This window comes from Tachysurus fulvidraco, chromosome 11 (assembly GCF_022655615.1).
Source record: "Tachysurus fulvidraco isolate hzauxx_2018 chromosome 11, HZAU_PFXX_2.0, whole genome shotgun sequence".
NCBI lineage: Eukaryota > Metazoa > Chordata > Actinopteri > Siluriformes > Bagridae > Tachysurus > Tachysurus fulvidraco.
The window spans coordinates 9,170,867-9,192,618 of NC_062528.1; the positions used below are offsets into that span (position 1 = coordinate 9,170,867).

The 21,752-nt window shown below is 34.9% G+C and overlaps 1 protein-coding gene across 1 annotated transcript; it reads right to left on the reverse strand.

The window, feature by feature from the left end:
- Positions 1–6,572: 6,572 nt before the first annotated feature.
- On the reverse strand, positions 6,573–20,591 carry LOC113661229 (alpha-2-macroglobulin-like). The gene is made up of 34 exons (XM_027175245.2): positions 20,444–20,591; positions 19,016–19,196; positions 18,702–18,858; positions 18,544–18,596; positions 18,276–18,296; positions 18,000–18,165; positions 17,833–17,917; positions 17,504–17,627; positions 17,289–17,409; positions 17,055–17,164; positions 16,770–16,940; positions 16,435–16,665; positions 16,090–16,302; positions 15,805–15,954; positions 14,431–14,556; positions 12,871–12,970; positions 12,542–12,674; positions 12,122–12,347; positions 11,898–12,024; positions 10,859–10,980; positions 10,717–10,768; positions 10,521–10,604; positions 9,628–9,804; positions 9,461–9,536; positions 9,193–9,349; positions 9,008–9,082; positions 8,640–8,802; positions 8,157–8,347; positions 7,840–8,055; positions 7,563–7,684; positions 7,258–7,339; positions 7,074–7,142; positions 6,814–6,919; positions 6,573–6,728 (listed from the first exon to the last, which is right to left on the reverse strand). The coding sequence occupies exons 1-34, from the start codon at positions 20,527–20,529 to the stop codon at positions 6,688–6,690; spliced, it is 4,314 nt and encodes a 1,437-aa protein (XP_027031046.2). The 5' UTR covers positions 20,530–20,591; the 3' UTR covers positions 6,573–6,687.
- Between the last annotated feature and the right edge of the window lie 1,161 nt (positions 20,592–21,752).

The following is a 21,752-nucleotide window of genomic DNA, read 5'->3' on the forward strand; positions in this document are numbered from 1 at the left end:
TTAAATCTTCAACTGCACTTGGATCCTCCCTCGCCTTTTTGTCTCACCGTGTCACAAGCGTGACAGTTGTGAACCAGATAAATGTTCATTTGCAGAGTCTCATTAGGCTTCATAAGACTCACACAGAATTTGGCATCAGAGCCAGCCTCTATTACTGCAGGAAACTTCACCATGAAATATCTAAAGACAAAAATTATATTCTAATCAAAGCAATAGAGGATTTGTAAGAATAAATTACTGTAACTAGATCACAGAAACATTATTTAAAAAAAATGCAAATAAGAATAAAGTAGTTTCTCAGAGAGTATAACAAAAGCACACTTATTTGACCACGTAGCCTTACATGAAACTAAGTCATACATTCATAAATATCCTTGCAATTCCTAACAATTTCTAGTTTGTAAGTTTTACATATCTGAAACTTATTGCACTATGTACAAAATGTAAACTTTCCCAGATACACTGATACTTAAGTACAGTAGTACAGTAGTATATATCAGATACATTAAGACTTTTACTTGAGTACTATTCTAAAAGGTAACTTTCACTTCTACCAAATTCTTTTTCTAGTACGATACTTGTACTTTTACTCAAGTATTGCTTTCTAGTACTTTAAACAACACTGATACCATCACTGCATTGTGAAGTATATTCTTAGTGTCTTAAAGCAATTCAATACAATTCTGGTTCTTTGGATTATGTCTTTGCTGTTTGCCCTATTAACAGTGCTTGTGCTTTGTCTGACTTCTGCCTCTATTATGACCTTGATTCTGCCTTGTGGATTTGTATTTGTTTGCCTGTTTTAAGTTTTAAAAAGCTCTTACATTTGGGTAGTTGACGTGACATGGCTTTTTCACTGTCACAGAAGATAAAACATAATTTATTTCACATTTTCATAATTTAGAATACTGTAAATGGTTAAACATTTTCTTGTTTTATATGAATTTGTTGTTTTAATACCCAAGTTATTGTTAGTTTTTTAGAACTTTGAGCCAAATCTCAAAATTGTCCTATGGTGTGACGGTAGACAACATTATTTCATAAATATTACATTTTATAAATAAAGAAAATAATGTTTAAAATTCTTAATGAACACTCCTGGCATAATTGTGCAAGTGTCTATTTCACTAAGTGGCCATTACTTTTCATATACATACATTTCTAAAAGTGTAGGAATTTCATAAAGTTTGTCACAGAAAAAAATGTCCTTTGGTGTTATGCAAAAACCTAATTTTAATTTGGGCAATATCATGGACAACTACATTTAATTGAAAGACCCCACTCAAGGTCATATGACAGAAGACCCCTATGAAGGCCATGAGAAGTGCACATGGTAAGTATTTCTCTCAGAATTGGTTAAATATTGAACTATGTTCTAAGACCACTGAAGTTGTTTTTTTGTCCTTTGGTGTGACACCATTCATCTATTCATGGTGAAAATGATTCTAATTAGAACTTTCATGTAAAATAAATATCACTTTAAGAAAATAATGTTTTAATAATGTGAACAATTCTGTCTCAAGTATTTATTCTATGTTATTTAATATAATTTCTTAGTACTTTTTAAATGTCACACCATAGGACACATTTACAGTATTGTTGAGTGAAAAAGTGAAAAAAAAAAGTCATTGACAAAATGAGTGACCAGAACTATTTTCTGAAACTGCAGTTTTCATACTCCACAAATTTATGTGACTTACAAATACATGTAACTTATATGTATCTTAAAAAGTTATGCTTTCCAAAAAAAGTTTTTTTTTTCTTGGTCATTTGTCAACTACCCATTTACATTTACAGCATTTGGCAGAAGCCCTTATCCAGAGGGATGTACAAAAGTGCTGTTAAGTCTCTATCATTGAATACATTAACTCTGGTTCACTAGGTTACAGACTTAAGATACCATGAGCATAAAACTCCATTATTATTATTTTTAAATACACATATACAACGAACAGGGGAGAAAGTGCCAGTTCAATATTTCATGAATAAGTAGGTATTCTACATCTCCAGACTTAGCTGTCCGGACCCCTAGGGGAAGTTTTTTCCACCACCTAGGGGAGGCTCTTGAAATAATGGGTTATAATAGGCTCTAAAAAATTTGTAACTGCCATAATCTCTTCTGCTCAACACTCCTATATATGAAGAACTGTTCTGTGTCTTTCTTTTTTTATAGCCAAAGCAAAGCAAAGATGAAACAATGGTGTACTTTCAATTTAATTGAAGGGTTTCTACATAACCCACAATCTTTTTTAACCCATAACCCTTATTTTTTTTTTTACCCTTTCCAAGGCTTTGAAATTTCATGCTAATATCACGATCAACCCAGCATCTTGCAGATCACTAACTAGATGAGCAGGCTCTAAGGTAACTCAGCACTACAGCATCATATAGATTCACATAACTATTAACATCTGATAGGGGTAAAAGAAAATATAGAACCAACGACTAGCGTTAACTTCGTCAGACGAGACGAAATATGTTCGTCAACAACCTTTTTTTTTCCATGACAGAGATTTGACACCATTGACAGAGTTCGCGGCTTCGCGCTGTTGCTCAAGTTACAGGTGCGCAAAGTGGATCCCGCTTATTACATTGATACCTACCAAATAAATCAATGATTTGACACACAATGATGATTTAAAAAGGAGTTTAATGATTTAAAAACGATTGTATTGCTTCCGTTAAGAATACCGTGTGTCCATGGCAACGCTCTGTTTTTCATGGCAATGGTGTGTTAGTAGCGGTCTGTTATCAAGAAATAAAAGTGTGTGTGCATAGAAAGAATTCGTCCACACACCGCTCAAAAATAAATAAAAATAAATAATAACCCTGAGGCAGGTTTTTGTGTTAAATGACATTTCCTGTCGATGCGCAGGCTCTTTACATGACAGCTTATGTCCCGATGACCGGTCTTTGCATTACGATTAAAAGCCTATCAATAAAGTAAAAAATGTGATGTGCAGTCAAGTTCGAGTATATGCACTGTTTAAACGAGTGTTCTCAACTTCTCACTGATACTTTTGTGATTCGCGGAGTTTTGACAAGTTTTATAGCCTTGCTCCTTGATATTGTTTCTTATTCTGAAACCTCTTCCTCTGTCACAATCACATCATAATCAAAATTAATAATTAGGCTTAAAAGCAAATGTATATGTAAGGGATTCAAGTTTAACAATTACATGTAATATTGCTCCAAATATCATCAATATTGGTGTGTACAATACATAGGGGAGACCTGGTATGTAACACGGGGAGAGTTGTAACACTAACAATTCCATGAATCAGGGATAACATAGGAGTCAAGTGACAGTTTCAGTCTCATCAGGCTTCTTTTACGATCCCACATGGAGGTTTTCCAGTCTGTGTTGCAATCTCTCCTGAAGCTACAGCAGAAAATCTAATTCTGAGGTAAGAAAGTAAAAAAAATAACAAGATAATATTTTGTTTAGTACTTCTACCCTTAAACTTTAATTGGATGGAGGACCGGGTTCTCACTTTGTCTCTCGATGGGATATCACTTTCCTTCCTTTGCACTTTTTTACTTATGAGCTAAGTTAGACGGTGTGCACACTAAATGCAGCAAGTTATCAAAATTTAAATCAATTCACAAGATAAGTAAGCTTAAAGGCATTTATTTATGTACACATGGAAATGGTAAGTAATTGTTTAAGTATATATATAAAACAACAAAATAAATAAAGATAAAGTTAAAGGTAAACCAATTATGTATTTCTTCCTTCTGACTAGCCTCGTTAAACTACATTCTCAGAACTTCACAGGGTAGTTTTCAGGACAACTCAGAAAAGACGTGTGACTATATCACTAAATTAACTCAAACATAAATAGCATCAAACCCCGAATAAACACTGGGCAGAGATTCAGTGTGTCACATATATGTCAGATCAATTTCTAGAACATCAACAAAAATATCAATAATCCCAAACTCCGGGAAACAAACCACACAATAATATAGTTCTCAGGCAAACACATGCATGGGCCCACACACACACACACCAGTCACCAACCTAACCTTTTGCAGGCCTGTAACGTTGCTGGGGAGCGTGGTGGCCTTTAAAACTACAAATGGCCTCTTCGCTCTGACGAGCTAAAAGAAAATAATAAATAGATCACCTGAATGCCTTCCAAGGTGGTTAAAACGCGAACTTCCCTCAGATGCAGCGGTAGATATTCCAGTAGTCTCACGGCCTCCTCTCCCGAGCAGCAGCCGCGCGATACTGTGTCACCATAGCATAGCAACATCCAATCCGCGTCCGATATAGAGTCACGACTGCTCCATGAACTTGTCTGCGTCACGAAAATTAAATAACCAAACACTGTTAGATGGTTGGAAAAACCGTCAGATAGAATCCTCTTTAAGCTTAGTCCCGATAGTTAGCTTAGCGACAGGCTGCGCTCTACAACAGACTCCGAAACAAACATAACCGTTTACTCTCATACCGAGTATAAACACTAATTCACTTAATACAAGTATTAACATTCTTTAGCGAAATACAGACAGTAGCACTTTGCTAGTGGGTATTTTGTCTATATCCGACTTAACTCGCTGGAGCAAAACAAACAAAACTCTCACTCCCTCGGCAGTTCTAAAAACTCCCCCTTTTTTGTCCAACCCGAATTCACCCTCTACCCGCGGAGACGGGCATAAGTGGAAAATGACCAATCACAAATAAATAAAAAAACCTGCTAGATAAAGGCACGTTTTGAGCCAGCGCATTACAAACAACCTTGTACTTGCAGTACACAGAAATTATACCTAATAGACCCTAACTGGGCTACATAAAGATTCGTGTATCAACCTCCTGCCAATTTCATGCTAATAAAGCTAGCTAAACAATGGGTGACAGTGGTGGGGTAGGTTGTAACACGTGTTTTAAAAGTGTTACAATCATCCCCTTATATACAACTCAGAACATTTTTGTGATTTTAATCATTTTACAGTATGCCTAGAACTTGGGTGAGAAAAACAGATCATGGAGTCTATGCCAGTCTTTTAAAAAGAGCAGCAGAGGAAGTTAGGAAAGTCTGTTAGGGCAGGCAGAATCCCATGGAATCTGCCATGTAACCTTGAACAGATATTGGCAGAAAGAGGAGATTTAGTCACAGTATATAAGCCAGGCAGCCGATATATACTATGGGCTAACTCCACGTGAGGTGAGCATGATGGATAAGCGTCTTGAGAACATGGTAGAAAAGGCAAGATTCAAGACCTCTTAATGTGTATTAGACCTTTCATGCAAACTCAATTTAATTAACCCCAGACTTTCAGTGAGGAGTCCACAGGCAACTAGCCTTTCAAGAGCTAAAAGTTTTAATCACGCTAATGTGGAACTCTTCTTCAGTCGACTGGGGGAGGTGATTGATAAAAATGGGTTTGATGGCAGTGACATATGGAATGTCGATGAAACCCTTAGTTTTTGTGCATTTTGTCTACCTGTTACAACTTACCCCAGTATGTGTTACAACCTACCCCAGTAGTGGGATAGATTGTAACAAAGTACCACCTTGTATTTGTCATCATCTCACAAAGTCTATGACATAGTTGAATAAATTTAAATTGTTGTCATTTGGGTATGTTGTCATATTGGGTACTTTGCCTAAAAGTTTCAGCTGGTAACCTAAAAAAAAGGTAGTTTTAGGTGCTGAAGAAAAAAGTGTTACAACCATACAACCATACGGTCTCTCCTATATATATATATATTATTACGTGTATATATATATATATATATATATATATATATATATATATACACCTACAGTTTTGATCTTAGGCTTTTCATTAAGTTATTTATTTCCACTATAACACTTGTGTTCCTGATATTATTGCATTTAATGAGGCCTCGTTGTATTTATTCTTACAATAGATTCCAGATGTGGTCAAGCTAAAATTTTTTGACTAAAACTAGACTAAAATTAAAAGACTTTTAGTCGACTAAAACTTGACTAAGATACCATGAGTTTTCTTTTGACTAAAACTAGACTAAAATGACGAGACTTTTAGTCGACTAAAATTTGACTAACAAAAAAAAGATATGTGAATGACTAAATATGACTAACAAAACTAACAAGGACATTAGCACAATCCTAAGACTCTCACTCACTCTCACTCACTCATTTTCTACCGCTTATCCGAACTACCTTGGGTCATGGGCAGCCTGTGCCTATCTCAAGGCATCATCGGGCATCAAGGCAGGATACACCCTGGACGCAGTGCCAACCTGACTTAGACTAAGACTAAGACTAAATTAAAAATAGGTGACGAAATTAACACTATCAACCACCAGGTTTGCAGCTTGCAGATCAATAACTAGCTGAGCAGGCTCTGAGGTAAATCAGCACTACAGCATCATATAGATTCACATAACTATTAACATTTGATAGGGGTAAAAGAAACTATGGAGCCAACCACCAGCTTTACACCAGAGCTCTGCTAAACACATCAAAAATATTTCAATGTAATTTAATGTGTCTTCTAAAAATGATAGCTCACAAGATGTTTGTCAAAATGCCTGTACATTCACACTGTGAAGATTTTCAACACAACAGCAACATATAAAGAGTTTAAAGGGTATTTTTATTTCAACAACAAAAATTCGTAATGAGAAACGAAGACCATCATACAGCAGATAGGCAAAGGATTTTTCTGCATCTTCTGTCCCAATGTAAAACCCTACACACAAGGAGAGGTGTATTCTGTCTCAGACTCGTCACCTGGATGAAATATGTTTAAAATCAGTTAATGATAAAAACATAGTTTCAGTAACTGCTTAAATAATGCAATCCTAGAAAATCTTACTTGTTTGGTAATAATCGTAAACTTTGATCACTGCTGGCTTGAGATTCTTGACAGGAAGCACCTGCTTAGTGTGTAGCTCATAGTCTATAGGAAAATTCTTTTGTAGCTGTTGGAGACAAAGCAGACATCATATAGTAAACACACTAAATCATATATGTTTATGTGTGTAATAAATCATACAAACATGTTTCTTGGGCAGGACATACTGCACAGTTGTAATATAGGTAATGATAAGTATCGTATAAATGTTATCCTCTTACCTCTTTGATATACATGATAATATGGTCATCTTTAGAATCAACCCGTTCAACCAAAAGTCCTTTTTTCAGCTAAAAAGCAAACAAAAAAAATTCTACTGTTACCATGTCATTAAAAAGGCCTTTGCATGTCTGTTTATCTAGACATGTATATTACAGAAATCTAAGCAACGTTCCTACTCCTTACTTCAGCACGATCTGCTGTGAACCCTGATAAGAGTTTTATGTCCACTATGATCATGTTAGTGCTGTTTAGTGCTCCATTATATCTGAAAAAACAAAAGTCATTAACTTCAGCAGTATCCACATTAATAATGATATCAAATGAAAAAAATCATTATTGTCCCTGCAGGATAAAGTGTCATGAGAGAATAATATATTATATATATGAAATATTTTACAGCAATCCACTGTTTGCTTGTACCATGAAGGCATCAATTACCCGTTCTTTTCTTTCTTTGCGACAAAGATTTATCACACATTTATTCTTACCCAACAGTGAACTTCAGGGACAAAGTGTGTCCAAATGATTTTGTGCAGTTTCCCTCAGTCTTTGCTGTAATGCTCAGTGTACTGATTTCAGTAGGTGTGGGGACATTGTAGAAAAGTGATGTCTGTAAGCAGGGATTTTAATCAACAAAAAGCAATCAATGGAAAAAATATTTTGAATAGACTTTAAAAGGATTTGTTGGGGACCCTGGGTAGTCAGTGCTTATACAATCACTTTATTAAAATGGGTTGTAAGACAGGAAGCATCAGATGCACTGACCTGCACTGATACACAGGTGGAGCCCTTCACATCAATGCTGTATTTACCAGGAACTTCCTGCAATGATCTTTCTTGGTACAGTAACTTGTTGTTCTGATTAACATCAAAGTTGTGACTGTGTCCAGCTGCAGACTTTACAGTTACTGTGCTAGAGCCTTCTGAGCTGAACACTTTAGTGGAGTACAGAGCCAGAGCTTGGAGAGCCACGACTGTGTCCTGATTAAAAACAGTCCTTTAAATAATGCTATAAAATGTATACATCGATTGATCACAACTGCAGAACAAACAAAAGGGAACAATGCAGTTCAATCGGTTACCTGGGTGGATGAAAAGCCTCCATAGGGATTTTGCTGTTTCACGAGCCAGCTGACTATCCTATTAGCGTAGCCCAATTCAGCAGCAGTGAGTTGACCTGTAGTGAGAACAGCTAGGAGCACGTAGGAACTGATTTCCACTGACAATGAGCTGGAATCATCTAATGCTGACTGAGTCCAGTGAAGACGACCATCTAAAATAAAAGAATTTCAAATCCAAAAGCACGCATTTAGAAAGCAACTTTTACTGTCATAAAACCCTGTGGCTCTTGCAAGGCTCAGTTATGTCATAAATTTTGTTTGTCCGTCCTAAAGGCTTAGAATGTGGCATAGTTTAATCCATATACTGTATGCTCCTTTATACATAGTTTGCAATAACATTTTTCTATTTCTTATAACTACATTCAGTAATTTTACTTGCAGAAATGTAGTTTGTTGCATTTATTACAAATATTAGTGTTACAAATTCTTCCAATAATTCTGTACCTCCTGAAATGGCAACGTCATCCAACTCTTTTAGTAGCCGTTCCCGAATTTCATTCTCTCCTGCCAGACTGAAAGTGTAGGCCAACAGTGCAGTGGTGTAGGTGTTTGTCAGGTTACCAATAGTACACTTGAGGCACAATAATCCATTTTGTACAACAGGATTCTACAATAAAAAGTGCATAAATCATTATCAGCAGAACCTATCAATTAGGAGGCTGGAACAAATATTCAATTTAACCACCATAATTTAACTTTATTAAATCTGTACTCCCCTGGCTGAATTCATGAATGTGAATGAGATTTAGATTAGATTCATTTTATTGTAAATGTAGCAAAAATATGAGATGTGAATAGTATCATGCTCTTACCTGGAGTGAATTCCCCAATTCTAGCAATGATGCTGTGATGTAGGCGGTAATAGTCACATGATCATTTACGCCACCCTATAATATGTTATAATGATATGCATGATATGTCAATATAAATGAAATTAAAAGAATGATTCAGAAATTTGTTTGTAGTATGAACTGGCCTAGTAACATACAGTACGTACCTTCATTCTGTTATTGAACAGATTTCCCTGTTGTATAAAACATCCATCTGTTCCCTGCATTTGTATGAGCCATTTCTTTGCACTGTTAATGATTTCTGGATCAATAAAGATGTAACGTTGTGCTTTGCCAAACGTCCTCAAGACAAAAGCAGTTAACCTGGTGGAGATGTATTTGTAAAAATATTTTTGTACATTCCGGAATTATATAAAAATTCATAATAACTAATGCACACTAGGTAAGTGATGGTTTGGTTTAAGAAAATCTTACCACGTGTTCCCTGATCCCCTGCCAAATGTGCTATATGCCCCATTTATATGTTTATAGTTAAGTTGCCTCTGGTATCCTGTGTAAAATCAAATGATTTTAATTCTAGTGCAGAAGTCTGTTTAGAGTTAATAGTAATGACTGTAACAAGTCAAAGAAAGCTCACTTACCACTCTTAAGGAAACCATTAGCCTTCTCACGGATATCTGTGGTGAGCTGCTCAGTGTTCTCTAGATACTGAAGAATGTAGATATTTGGGGCGAGAAGAGCAATGTTTTGTTCTCCACAGCCATATGGCATCCTTAGTAGGCCATCCAGATTTTTTAATGCACGGCCAAGTATGTCTCCTACAAAAGAACAGAATAATTTATCTGTTTAGCTAAAAAGATGTTTGACAAAACATATAGCTGTTTTGAATGTATAGAAGCTCCATTGCACTACTTCCTATTTAAACTAGAAATGTATAGTTTTGAGTTCAGTGCCCAATAGAGAGGCTGGCCTTGCACTTCCTTATACTGAAAAAAAAAGTCAGTAGAACACAGACAAAGTATGATAAACAACATTTAAGGTTAGATTAGATTAGGATTGTAAACTAGGGTTCATGGATATCCTCACATTGGCCTTGATTTTCATAGAAAATAATTATAGCTCAGATTGTCAGAAATTATATAGTACTGAAACTGTAAAAGAGCAACATATTGAATAATTATGATGAAATTTAATCTCCAATCAGTGTCTTGTGAATTTTCTATTGAATATATCTGTAACCCATGTAGCACGAGTTCCTTGTGACAGCGCCAGACCAAGGACCCAGGACAATGCTGTTCCAACACTTCTTTTAAATAAATGTATACAAATTTATGTAGCATTTATGTCAATTTCATCACAAAGCAATGTGTGCTCAGCAAGCACCGTTCCTTTCTTTATTATACTTTGTTGGAGCTCTTATTGAAGCATGTTGTGTTTGTTTGTATTCTTTAGCATAAGAGGGTGTTAAGACAAATTCTTTTTTATCCAGTTGTATTTATTATTTTTTTTCTTTTCTTAATGTTTCATGTCTTACCAAGGACTGAAACAAAAGCTTGTGCTGATCCTGCTATTATGTCCTCAGGAAGAATCAGCTCCAGCTCTTCTGAAACACTGTTGCCTGTTTATAAGATGAAAGTCAACTTCATCAATATTGAGCAGTAAAACCTTGTATGCATCATTTGTAAACCAACCAAATAAAATTCAACTGAAAACATATTTGCAAGTCTAACCTTGTGGGCATAATAACCAACTCTGGCTCTTTGTTTTCTCAGTTCCTTCAGCCTAAAGGGAAAATAATATTATTAGATCATAACCTAACAAAGAAAAGGTTTACAGATTTAAAGTTACGCTTTTTTTTTACAAGACACTGACCTTTACAATGAGTCTTCGTGTAACTGTGTCAATACGGCCTCTCTCTGGAACACTCACTATCTCATTATCACACACAGTCTGAGATTGTTCTGCCTCTGCACTCACTGTCACATTCAAGACTCCTGTATAATAAGAGATGAAAAAAATATTATATTTAAATTATAATTTAAGAAAAGTCCAATGAAGCAAATATGTGTTCATGTAATTATTTATAATATATAATTAGGTAAGAAAAAAAACAAAAACAGAGTAAAAGTCACAAGGATGAGATATTTTTATTTCCATTGGGCTACAAATGTCCTTAAGTCTCCAACATAAATAATCTGCATTGGACCTCAGGTCTACAGATTCAAAAACTATGCTGTGTGACACCATATGTTATGTTTTGCGTTTTTTCATTGGTATCTCTTTTTACATGTTATTTCTGTTTCTATTTTAAGCACATTATGAAGATATACTCTGAATTAAAAAATGCATTTTGTTTATACAATACATTTTTTACTCATCTTTTAGAAGCTTCATGAAATTTTATCCATTTTAACCATTTTGAAGTTTGCATTTTAACCATTAAAAGGTTGCACACAGTTACAGTAGGGCTAAAGATTTATATATTGTTCATGTACTGTTCACATCTATACATCTTTATTTATATCATATATTGTACATGATCGTCCTTCGTGACTATTTGGACAACTTGTAGATTCATACTTTGTAGAGCTTTAAATCTTTGCTTCATCAAACCAGTGACTGTGCAGATATATAGCTCATGAATGTACAGTGTAACAATATACAACAACAACAACAACAATAATAATAATAATAATAATAATAATAATAATAATATTTTGCCACTAATGACAAATATGCACAAATTTATCAACATCATATAATTATAATAATGTAAATATAAAAAATAAATATTTGTTTTAACCAATCTAAAGCTAAGAATAGGCCTGTATACACTCAAACAAGGCTGGCACTGGCAAATGAAAATATACTGTAGAGCTCCATGATTATGAGTCTGAAATTGTTGACTGACCAAGCACAGAGGGAATTAGAGTCCATTTGAAGGTCTTTCTTCCATTTGCACACAGACAGGATGAATACTCGCCATCAGAAGATTTTTCAAGAGTGTAGTCTGAGGAAGGGGCTGGAGTCACTTTAACCTGTCAATGAGACACAGGTGATTAATTTACTGTGCATCTCAAACGTCACAATACTTGTAAAGATCTAATCTCAGAAATAAAATAAGAAATAAAATACCATAATGCATTTGGAAAGATAATTGAAGACAGTGGCCTTCAGCTCAAAAACCTCTCCACGTATAATGGAGTAAGGCAATGAGAGCTCCAGGAAGAAGGGCTGAAACACAGTGAGCTGAACAGGAGGAGCGAGACCCAGACCTATAGAGGACACGCAGAAAGCCTCAGTCTCCCAAGTGGTGATGGTGTCAGGAACAGTGAGTGGAAGCTGTACAGATCCAGAGTCCCTGCGGAGAATCACTGTACTCAATTTCTGTTACATATTGTCAAAAAGACAACTTGAATTGCAACAACCATTGCAGAAACATGCCTTATCTGAGAAATAGGTACATTCACGTTCATTTTTGATATCTTGTGTCTAATAGATTGAAATTCAAATAGTACATTGCAGACAAATTTATAAATATGCTGATTCACTAACCCCACTTCAGACAATTCCCATATCCAAGTTTCTGGGAAGAAATTGCGAACTGTCTCAATGGGTTCAAAATCTGGTGATGCAAAAGCACGATGTGCGCCACCAAGACCAACACTACCTCCTACCATGTAGCTCACTGAAAATGAGCAAAAACATAAATAGACATTAGTGTGTAGTAACCCTTTGGTCTATGAGACTAATTAATACAAACAGAAAAAGAGCTATCCACATAAATCTAATATATCAGCCATACACATTTATTGTATTATGTATTATAATGTAATATACATAAAATATGTATATATGAGAAAGTGTATTATTTAAGGATGCACCATCATATACATATCGCAATTTGTGATATTGCATTCCTTTGTACATCAAACATTCAGGGTGTCTAACAGCCAAATTTGTTGCCATCTTCAGCCCCGCTCCCTGTAAGATGATAAGATGATACAAAAAATCAGTGTAGTGAATTATTAAAATGACTTAACCAAATAGTTTCAAATAAAATAAAAATCAGTAATATGTAAATAAAGGGAATACATAAAAGTGAAGAAATGAATTTTTTCCCTTTTTCTAAGCACCTGTAGGATGCTTTCTATACACCTCGAGCAGTTTTTATATACATTCCTTGAAGTAATTAAAATAAATCAGAAGAAATTGCCAAATAAATTATTTTGTCAGGATTGCCAGGAAAGGTTGGCACTGGGAATCATAGAGCTTGTATGTGTTGCTTTTCACACAACACCTGTGGAAGCTGTTGAAGGTGACAAAAGTCTGAATTGGAATTTTTTCTTTGGAATTCTGGTATAATTCAGCAAAGATGTTAGAATTGAAATATTGAAATATACAATCCTATATTTATATATACAATATATAATGCAATCATAGTCCTATAGACAGGCTTAGGATCGGTTCTGATACAAAAAGGGTGAGGACTCCATTCCCACTTTTGGTAAAAAGCCTATACAGAGGCCATTCACACATGGCATTAATATGCATCCTGGTTGATAAGATAACAAGTGGACAACCAAGAAACATAGCCATAAACACCTGACATTATAAATGAGTCTTCACTGACCACTTGTGATCAGATTTCATGCATTGTTTCAACGAGTGGAAGATTGTCCTGTAAATACCCTCATATTAATACTATGCCTAATGTTAACTTATATTCATTATTTAATTTCAAAAACAATTTACTTTGACAGAGAGCTAAAATATCAATACCTTGTCCAAATACTGTGCCTATATATTTCTAAATATTTATGCATTTACACATGTCAAAAGTATGTACAAAAGTAGACTTGCAAAACCAATGGATGAATAAACCCATGGTGATCTACTGTACGATAAAGATGCCACATAGTTGTACAGAGAACAGAGCGTCCAGATTGCATAGAACATTTTAGGTTTTTATTCCCATGTCAAATAACACTGTTTTGTGCAGTAATCTTCATATTATTATTATGAGTTATTTGAATCATATTTTTAGTGAAACTGATAAAAAGGTATTTTATTTTTTACAGTTATTATGAATAATATTATTAATAGTAAATCTTGCTTCTACTACTATCTGCCAATCCCCCCAAAAAGCTTGAGAATGTCACACATCTTGCACTTGTTATTGTACATGTGACACAGTGATTTTTATTAACCATATTTTCATGCAACCCTGATATCAGTGCTTGTTTACATGAATCTCATAGTTATTTAAGACCATAAAATGATTCACCAGTACCCCAAGTGAACCAGTTACATAATGGCATATTTTGCAAATACTATTTTCTGTTACTAATGATTTACCGTAGATATGTTGTTATACTGTTATAACATCTATACACATTTCAGTAAACAGTTATGCAACATTTTAAATGCAACATGTCATTTACCTTTAATGTATTGTAAGCAAGGTCTAGCAACACATCCCGTCGAGGTCTTACATGCAAGCAGCCTTGAACATCTTCAACCCCATATGGATATTCTGATAACGTTTTCACTGGCAACAAATTAAATATCTAAGGGAGATACAGTTTGTCTTTATTATAAGATAATGCAATACATCTCAAAATACACAAAAATTACTTTGTGGCATTGTGCATGTATGATTATATTTTACATTAACATAAGAAATACTGTATGTAAATTACAACTTATGTTATTTTATTTAACTTACTTTACCTCAATATGCAATAAAATGGGAATAAAACAAATTACTATATTTGTGTCTGTTGTTATACAGTAAGTTGTATGATATAATGCTTCTGACTGTTGCCATCAGGCTTTTCCACTGTGCTTCACATTAAGTTGTATCACACCACCCTGGGCATGAATTACTATTATCATTACCTCCCGTCATGTTTTTTTCTTAATGAATTTAATACTGGATATGACAGCTAAAAGAAATGAACCCTTGTAAACACACCAATTCATCCTTCCTTCTAGATGGATAAGCCAGTAATTGAAAAATTTTACTTTATTCATCATTCATTTATTTTCTATCGCTTATCCGAACTTCTCGGGTCACGGGGAGCCTGTGCCTATCTCATCGGGCATCAAGGCAGGATACACCCTGGACGGAGTGCCAACCCATCGCAGGGCACACACACTCTCATTCACTCACGCAATCACACACTACGGACAATTTTCCAGAGATGCCAATCAACCTACCATGCATGTCTTTGGACCAGGGGAGGAAACCGGAGTACCCGGAGGAAACCCCCAAGGCAAGGGGAGAACATGCAAACTCCACACACACAAGGCGGAGGCGGGAATCGAACACCCAACCCTGGAGGTGTGAGGCAAATGTGCTAATAACTAAGCCACTGTGCCCCCTTACTTTATTTAGTTTTTATTTATTTATATTACACATATGTTATTGACATAATAAAATGGTTGAATGTTCAAATATAACAATAGCACTAAATATGGAATAAAAAGCGTAGGGCAGTCAAGGCAGAGCACTGCAAGCTGATTTATGATTTACTGGCTACAGTAGTCCCAATGTATATAAATAATTCCTGGTCAAGGTTTATCAAAACATATACTGTACAATGACAAATTTACCATAAAAATGTTAATGTATTTTAAAAATTTGAAAGCTACATTTTTGTTACAATCCGATTTGAGGTTAGGTAGAAAAAAATATAATTACTTTAAATTATTTTGTATTTATTTTTAATAAAGTTTACACTTAAAGGGCACTAAATTTTAAAACAGGCTCAAAAACTTGTATATGTAAAAGATTTTGTAAATCTTAACTCCACCTTGTCAGTGTCTAGCCGTTTGTTGGACTCCAAGATTAACACACTCTGATCTATTGCACTGAGGCCACACAGTGACCCAGGATGAGCTGAGACCTCAAGAGTGTTCTTCTCACCTGGAACTGCTTTAGAGGGAGAGAACTGTAGCGAAACCTGGAGTCCACCAAAGAGAAAAGTTTCCATATGTTTAACATTCATGTAGAGTCGAAATCTAATACTCAATAAGTCAATAACTAGTAAACATTAAAAAAAAACAACAACATCAAACCTGGAAGGTGCTAGCATTACCTTATTTCTGAAACACTTTTCAACATCAAAATTCCTTCTAGCTGCAATGACGTTCTCACTGGGCAGGACAGAGTACGCCACAACCTGCACTACAGGAGCCAGCTCAGCAAGAACAGATAGTTTAAATGATATTTTTCCTTTTCTGAGATCTGTAGATGCTTCCACTTCAACTGTCTCATGCCCATAATGAACTATGACTCCTTTAGACAAAACCTGAATCAGAGAGAAAATATATAATAATTGTCCAGTGTATTATATATGGAGTTACTGCAAGTTAGATAATGCAGATGACAGAAAGTAGTGCAGCAATCTCAAAAATCATACAATTTTACTGCATGTACTTACCATGTATATAAAATCAATACTGTAACTTTCAGTAGTTTCCCCAACAATATAGTAGTTAATTGTTATGGGAATTTCAGCACCACATTTAAATGGTTCTTCTGAGCTGTCTATTGACAGTTCACTGTACACTGGACTGTAAGGTGTAGCAGGTTGGAGCAGATGTATATGTGTGTCCGCAGTTGAAAAGAATGGTGTGTTGTATCTATATGTTTGCTCTGTATAGACACTTGCCTGGATAACAAAAAAGAAACAGAATCTTTGATTTTAAGATTTAAATGTAATATTACTTTTTTATGATGATTTATTTTGTGAGTGCTTAGGTCAGCATATCATACCTTCAACACTATCTCTGTTTTAGGATGTTCAGGCGATGCAAATGAGAAGCTTGCTAATCCATTACTATCTGTAGTGAGATTGAGCATTATCTTAATAGAAAACCAGTGACCTTCTAAAAGATACACCGTCTTGTTAGGAATTGGTGTTCCACTGTAGGTAGTGACTTTAATCTGTTGACCAGGAAAAGTCAAAATGCTGTAAATTTGTCAAGGCTGGCAAAAACCTCACAAAAATGATAGAAGAATTAATGTACCAAAGTAAATTTAAAATCAAGAAAATCTTACTTTTCCTTCTATAAGTTTCTCCCGTTCAAAGGTATTTTGTAAATCCACAAATTCCACTTTACCAATTACGTATGTGAGTGATATGATTTCAGATTTTGCCATGGAAAATTCTAAATAAAAACAACAATATTTATAACAGAGTATTATAAGTATTATAACTTTAAGTTAAAAATGAACAATTAGTGTTTTATGTCTCCCTTATCTCTGTTCTGTTGAGATCTGTTACTGACTCACCTGTTCCTTCCTCAGTCAGTATAACAGTAACATTAAGACTATTTTCAAAATTCCCTTCGAATTCAGAATTCATAAAAGTTGACACATTCAGTATATGAAAGACACAACCAGTCTGACTCATCTATTTGGAAAACACAAAAACAAATACCAGGTGAGAACTTTATCAGTATAGAGATAAAAACATAATGCTCTTTAATACAGTGTTACTTACGCACCTTTACTGTATCAACCAGGCATGGTGAAATCATTGGAGCATTCTGATGGTAATTATAAGTCTGTATAAATTTACGACACACTTGCACAAGTGCTTCACCAGGTACTGGCTGTCCATAAGTGTACCTTAAAAATGCATAAGCATTGACATTGATGTAGACACTGATTTTTTCAGGCTACAGTACTTTGGCATGTTCTGAATATTCACTGGATGTGAATCCTATATTGTTCTTAAACAGTACTTTGTTTTAAAATATGCAAAATATGTTAAATGTAAAGAAAACATGAAAAACATTTTCCCTCTCTTTATAAATGTATTGGCTTTACTCACTTTCCACAAATCTCCAGCTTCAGTTCTTCCTCTCCAACACTGTGCTCTTTTGGTGTATTCACTGTAATCTCAAACTTGGGTAAAACTAAAAGTTAATGCATATTTTTATTACAATGATTTGATATGTGTCAACAAATAAAATGTACTCTACTAGTAGTGTAACTTACCATACTTTTCCACCTTAAAGAAATGTGAGATCTCCCTTTTTTCTATTTTAGCAGTTAGTTTATATTGTCCCTGTAGAGCTTCAGCGTTTAGCTCATGAGAAAGCTGCAGTATCAGACCTTTGGAGGACACATTCATCCACTGACCAATCCTGTTATGACGATTATCCTTTTTATTTAAGAAAGAATTAAAGAGACACAAGCGAATGTGTATAAACATTAAAAGTGTTCAGCAAAAATTCCAACAAAAAAAAATTATCTATAGTTTCATTTACTTACCTCAAGAATTACTGAGCTGTACTGTAAATGAGAATATGACAGTTTAGATATGACAATTAAGAATCCTGTACATTATCACTCCAGATTAATTTATTAGAAAATCACTATGAAACAATATATTACACAACAATAGGTGCAAAATCAATCTGTGCATAGAAAAAAAAAAAAATGACATTGGAGACTCTTCTACATACAACAGATGGATGGTAAAACCGGCCATTCTAAATTAAGTCAATGCACTTAAAGACATTGAGACATTTTCTCCTACCTTTTGTTCAAGTGGAATAAAATTAGAATCCATATTGACAATTCTGAAATTCACTGTTGAAAAACAATGTTAGAGAAATGTTTGAGCTGTACCATCAGCAACAAATAAACCTTCAGTAAAGAGTTTAAGTGACATTAAGTATTGCAGATATGAATTACCTGTTTGTCCTGGATTGTAGATGGGTTTATCAGTCTGAATAAATACCAGTGTGTTGTAGGATTTAAACATCACTTTCCTTTTATCTGTCATCTTAAATCTTTCCCCTTTTACTTCTACTTTGATCTCCTGCACTGATTCACCTTCAACATTTGGAGCCTGTAAGGTGTCCATGTTGAATAAGAACAATCAATACAGTATAACAACAACAACAACAACAACAACAACAACACTACCACCACCAACAACAACAACAACAATAATAATTATTATTATTTTTCTTAGTATTATTATTATAGACTGTTTGATTACTTACCTGAAAATTAAAGCAGTGGTGAAAGTCCTTTTCCACTGTTTCTTGTAAAAGAGTTCTTCTCTGGTTGTTGTGAACCAGAAGGATGTTCATTTGCAGAGTCTCATTAGGATTCATAAGACTTGCACACAATTTAGCATCAGAGCCAGCCTGTATTACTGCAGGAAATGTCACCATGAAATATCTGAAGGAATGCACAAAAAAAATGATCATTTGTGCAAGTGCAAGATGAACTATTCTAGCTAGGTGACCTCCTAAAGGTGTAATTAGTAATCTCCTAAACTCAACAATCACTACTATTGCAAAAGACTATACACAGTGTCTTAAGAAGTGTTGTGCTAGTTACTAAGAATTAGTAACTAGGTACAGTTACTAGTTACTTCAACGCATTAGTTACTTTCAAAAGCAACCGCGTTACAGTAACGCATTATTGCCCAACACTGGTCTTAAGTTAAATAAACTTAAAATTATATGAAATAATGTTTAAGTCACAGATTGGTATCACATAGCATGTTAGTAACATCTAAAATAAAGCTACATACACCACCTTTTTATCGATAGAAATAAGCTAGTATGGAACACTGCACTAGTATAATGTATTGCATTATAGCTTATTCATAATCATTCTTCTTATTCTTAATAATCACTCATCTTGTGTATCTAATGGCATAAAACATTTTATGAGTTAGACATTAGTTGAATCTATGAAAATATACTGAAAACTAAAATAAAATTATAATTTTATTTCATTTTAAAAGACATAGTATTCATAATTTTTTTTTTTTTACATGCATGTGTAATTTTCTCACTGTTGTACAGAGAGGAGGAAACATAAGATAGCAGGGGATGCATAATGAATTTTGCAACCCGACTTTTACTGCTTGAATTTAAGTTTTTATTAATGTCTGATCTCTGGATTATTGAATCTGAATATCTTAAATTGTAAACGCTGATAGATACTTGATTTTTTTAAAGGGATTTCAAGGAGGCTTATACATAAACAAACAAACAAACAAACAAATGAATGAATGAATAAACAAACAAACAAACAAACAAACAAATACAGATTTTCAAGCAAATATATTTACACATTATGAATTAATTTGTCTTTAGTTTCCATTAATAATACAAATTTAATGGCATGTAAATCTTTGCAATAATTTCCTACTATATATAGTTTGTAATTTTCTGCTTTCGTATACAGTTTAAAAATGTTATTTTGCACACACACGCACGCACGCACGCACGCACACACACACACACACACACACACACACACACACACACACACACACACACACACACACACACACGCAGATGTAAAAACCTATTACCGCATAATGCTATGTATGCAGAAGAACATTGTATTATAGTATGACATGAAATAGACCGCTGTATTTCCACCATCGGACATCCTTTATGATTACTTACGGTCCTGAGCCTTGTCCAGAAACAGAGAGAAAGAGGAAGCAGGCTAGCAGTAGCCCTGTCCTTATGTGGACTCGGCCAACCACCATGATGAAATCCTTTGTAAAAGGCAGGTTCTAACGTTTGAGCAGCTTTTTAAAGACTCTTAACCCCAAAAAGCTCCATCTGCTGTTGTCCTGTCATTAATAATTAACCAGTATTCAGGCAAATGCTATATGTCAAAGTGCAGTTCCATGTAGTAACTTCTACTGTGTGAAAATGTGTGGGATGTCGTAGCCTAGGGTGTTGGACTACTGACCGGAAGGTCATGAGTTCAAATACCAGATCCACCAAGCTGCCACTGCTGGGCTCCTAAGCAAGGCCATTAACTAATTGCTCAGTTGTAATTTTAAGTCACTTTGGATAAGGGTGTCTGCTAAATGCCATAAATGTAAAATTAGAAAATATCTTGATTCTATTTATAGCCAATACAACAAAACGAGCAGTTTCAATAGGTCACAATTAAGTAGCAACATTGTCCAAAAGTTCATACTTGGAATAAAGATAAAATTTCAGCCACTGTAAACTGTTATTCCAAATATAATAATAATAATAATAATAATAATAATAATAATAATAATAATAATAATAATAATAATAATAATAATAATTCCAAGTAGCAAAAACGGGTTGCACGGTGGCTTAGTGATTAGCACATTTGCCTCACACCTCCAGGGTTGGGGGTTCGATTCCCGCCTCCGCCTTGTGTGTGTGGAGTTTGCATGTTCTCCCCTTGCCTCGAGGGTTTCCTCCGGGTACTCCGGTTTCCTCCCCCGGGCCAAAGACATGCATGGTAGGTTGATTGGCATCTCTGGAAAATTGTCCATAGTGTGTGATTGCGTGAGTGAATGAGTGTGTGTGTGTGCCCTGCGATGGGTTGGCACTCCGTCCAGGGTGTATCCTGCCTTGATGCCCGATGACGCCTGGGATAAGCACAGGCTCCCCGTGACCCGAGAAGTTCGGATAAGCGGTAGAAAATGAATGAATGAATGAATGAATGAATGAATGAATGAATGAATTAGCAAAAACAGCCCTTGAATGGAAGCATTTTTAGCAGTTATTTTAATTGTTGTCCAGTATGTGGCGCTAGCACAAAGTTTGTGGTATAAAAAAAAGAAAAAAGAAAGAAAGAAACATCTCATTACATTAAGTGTCTGGTCCTGAAGATGTTAATCAGGTTTTTGATGAAATGTAGATGTACTGCTGAAGTATACCCTCACATTCTAGGTTTTTTCATTTGCAACCACTTTCCCGGTGGTAGTTTTTGGAAAAG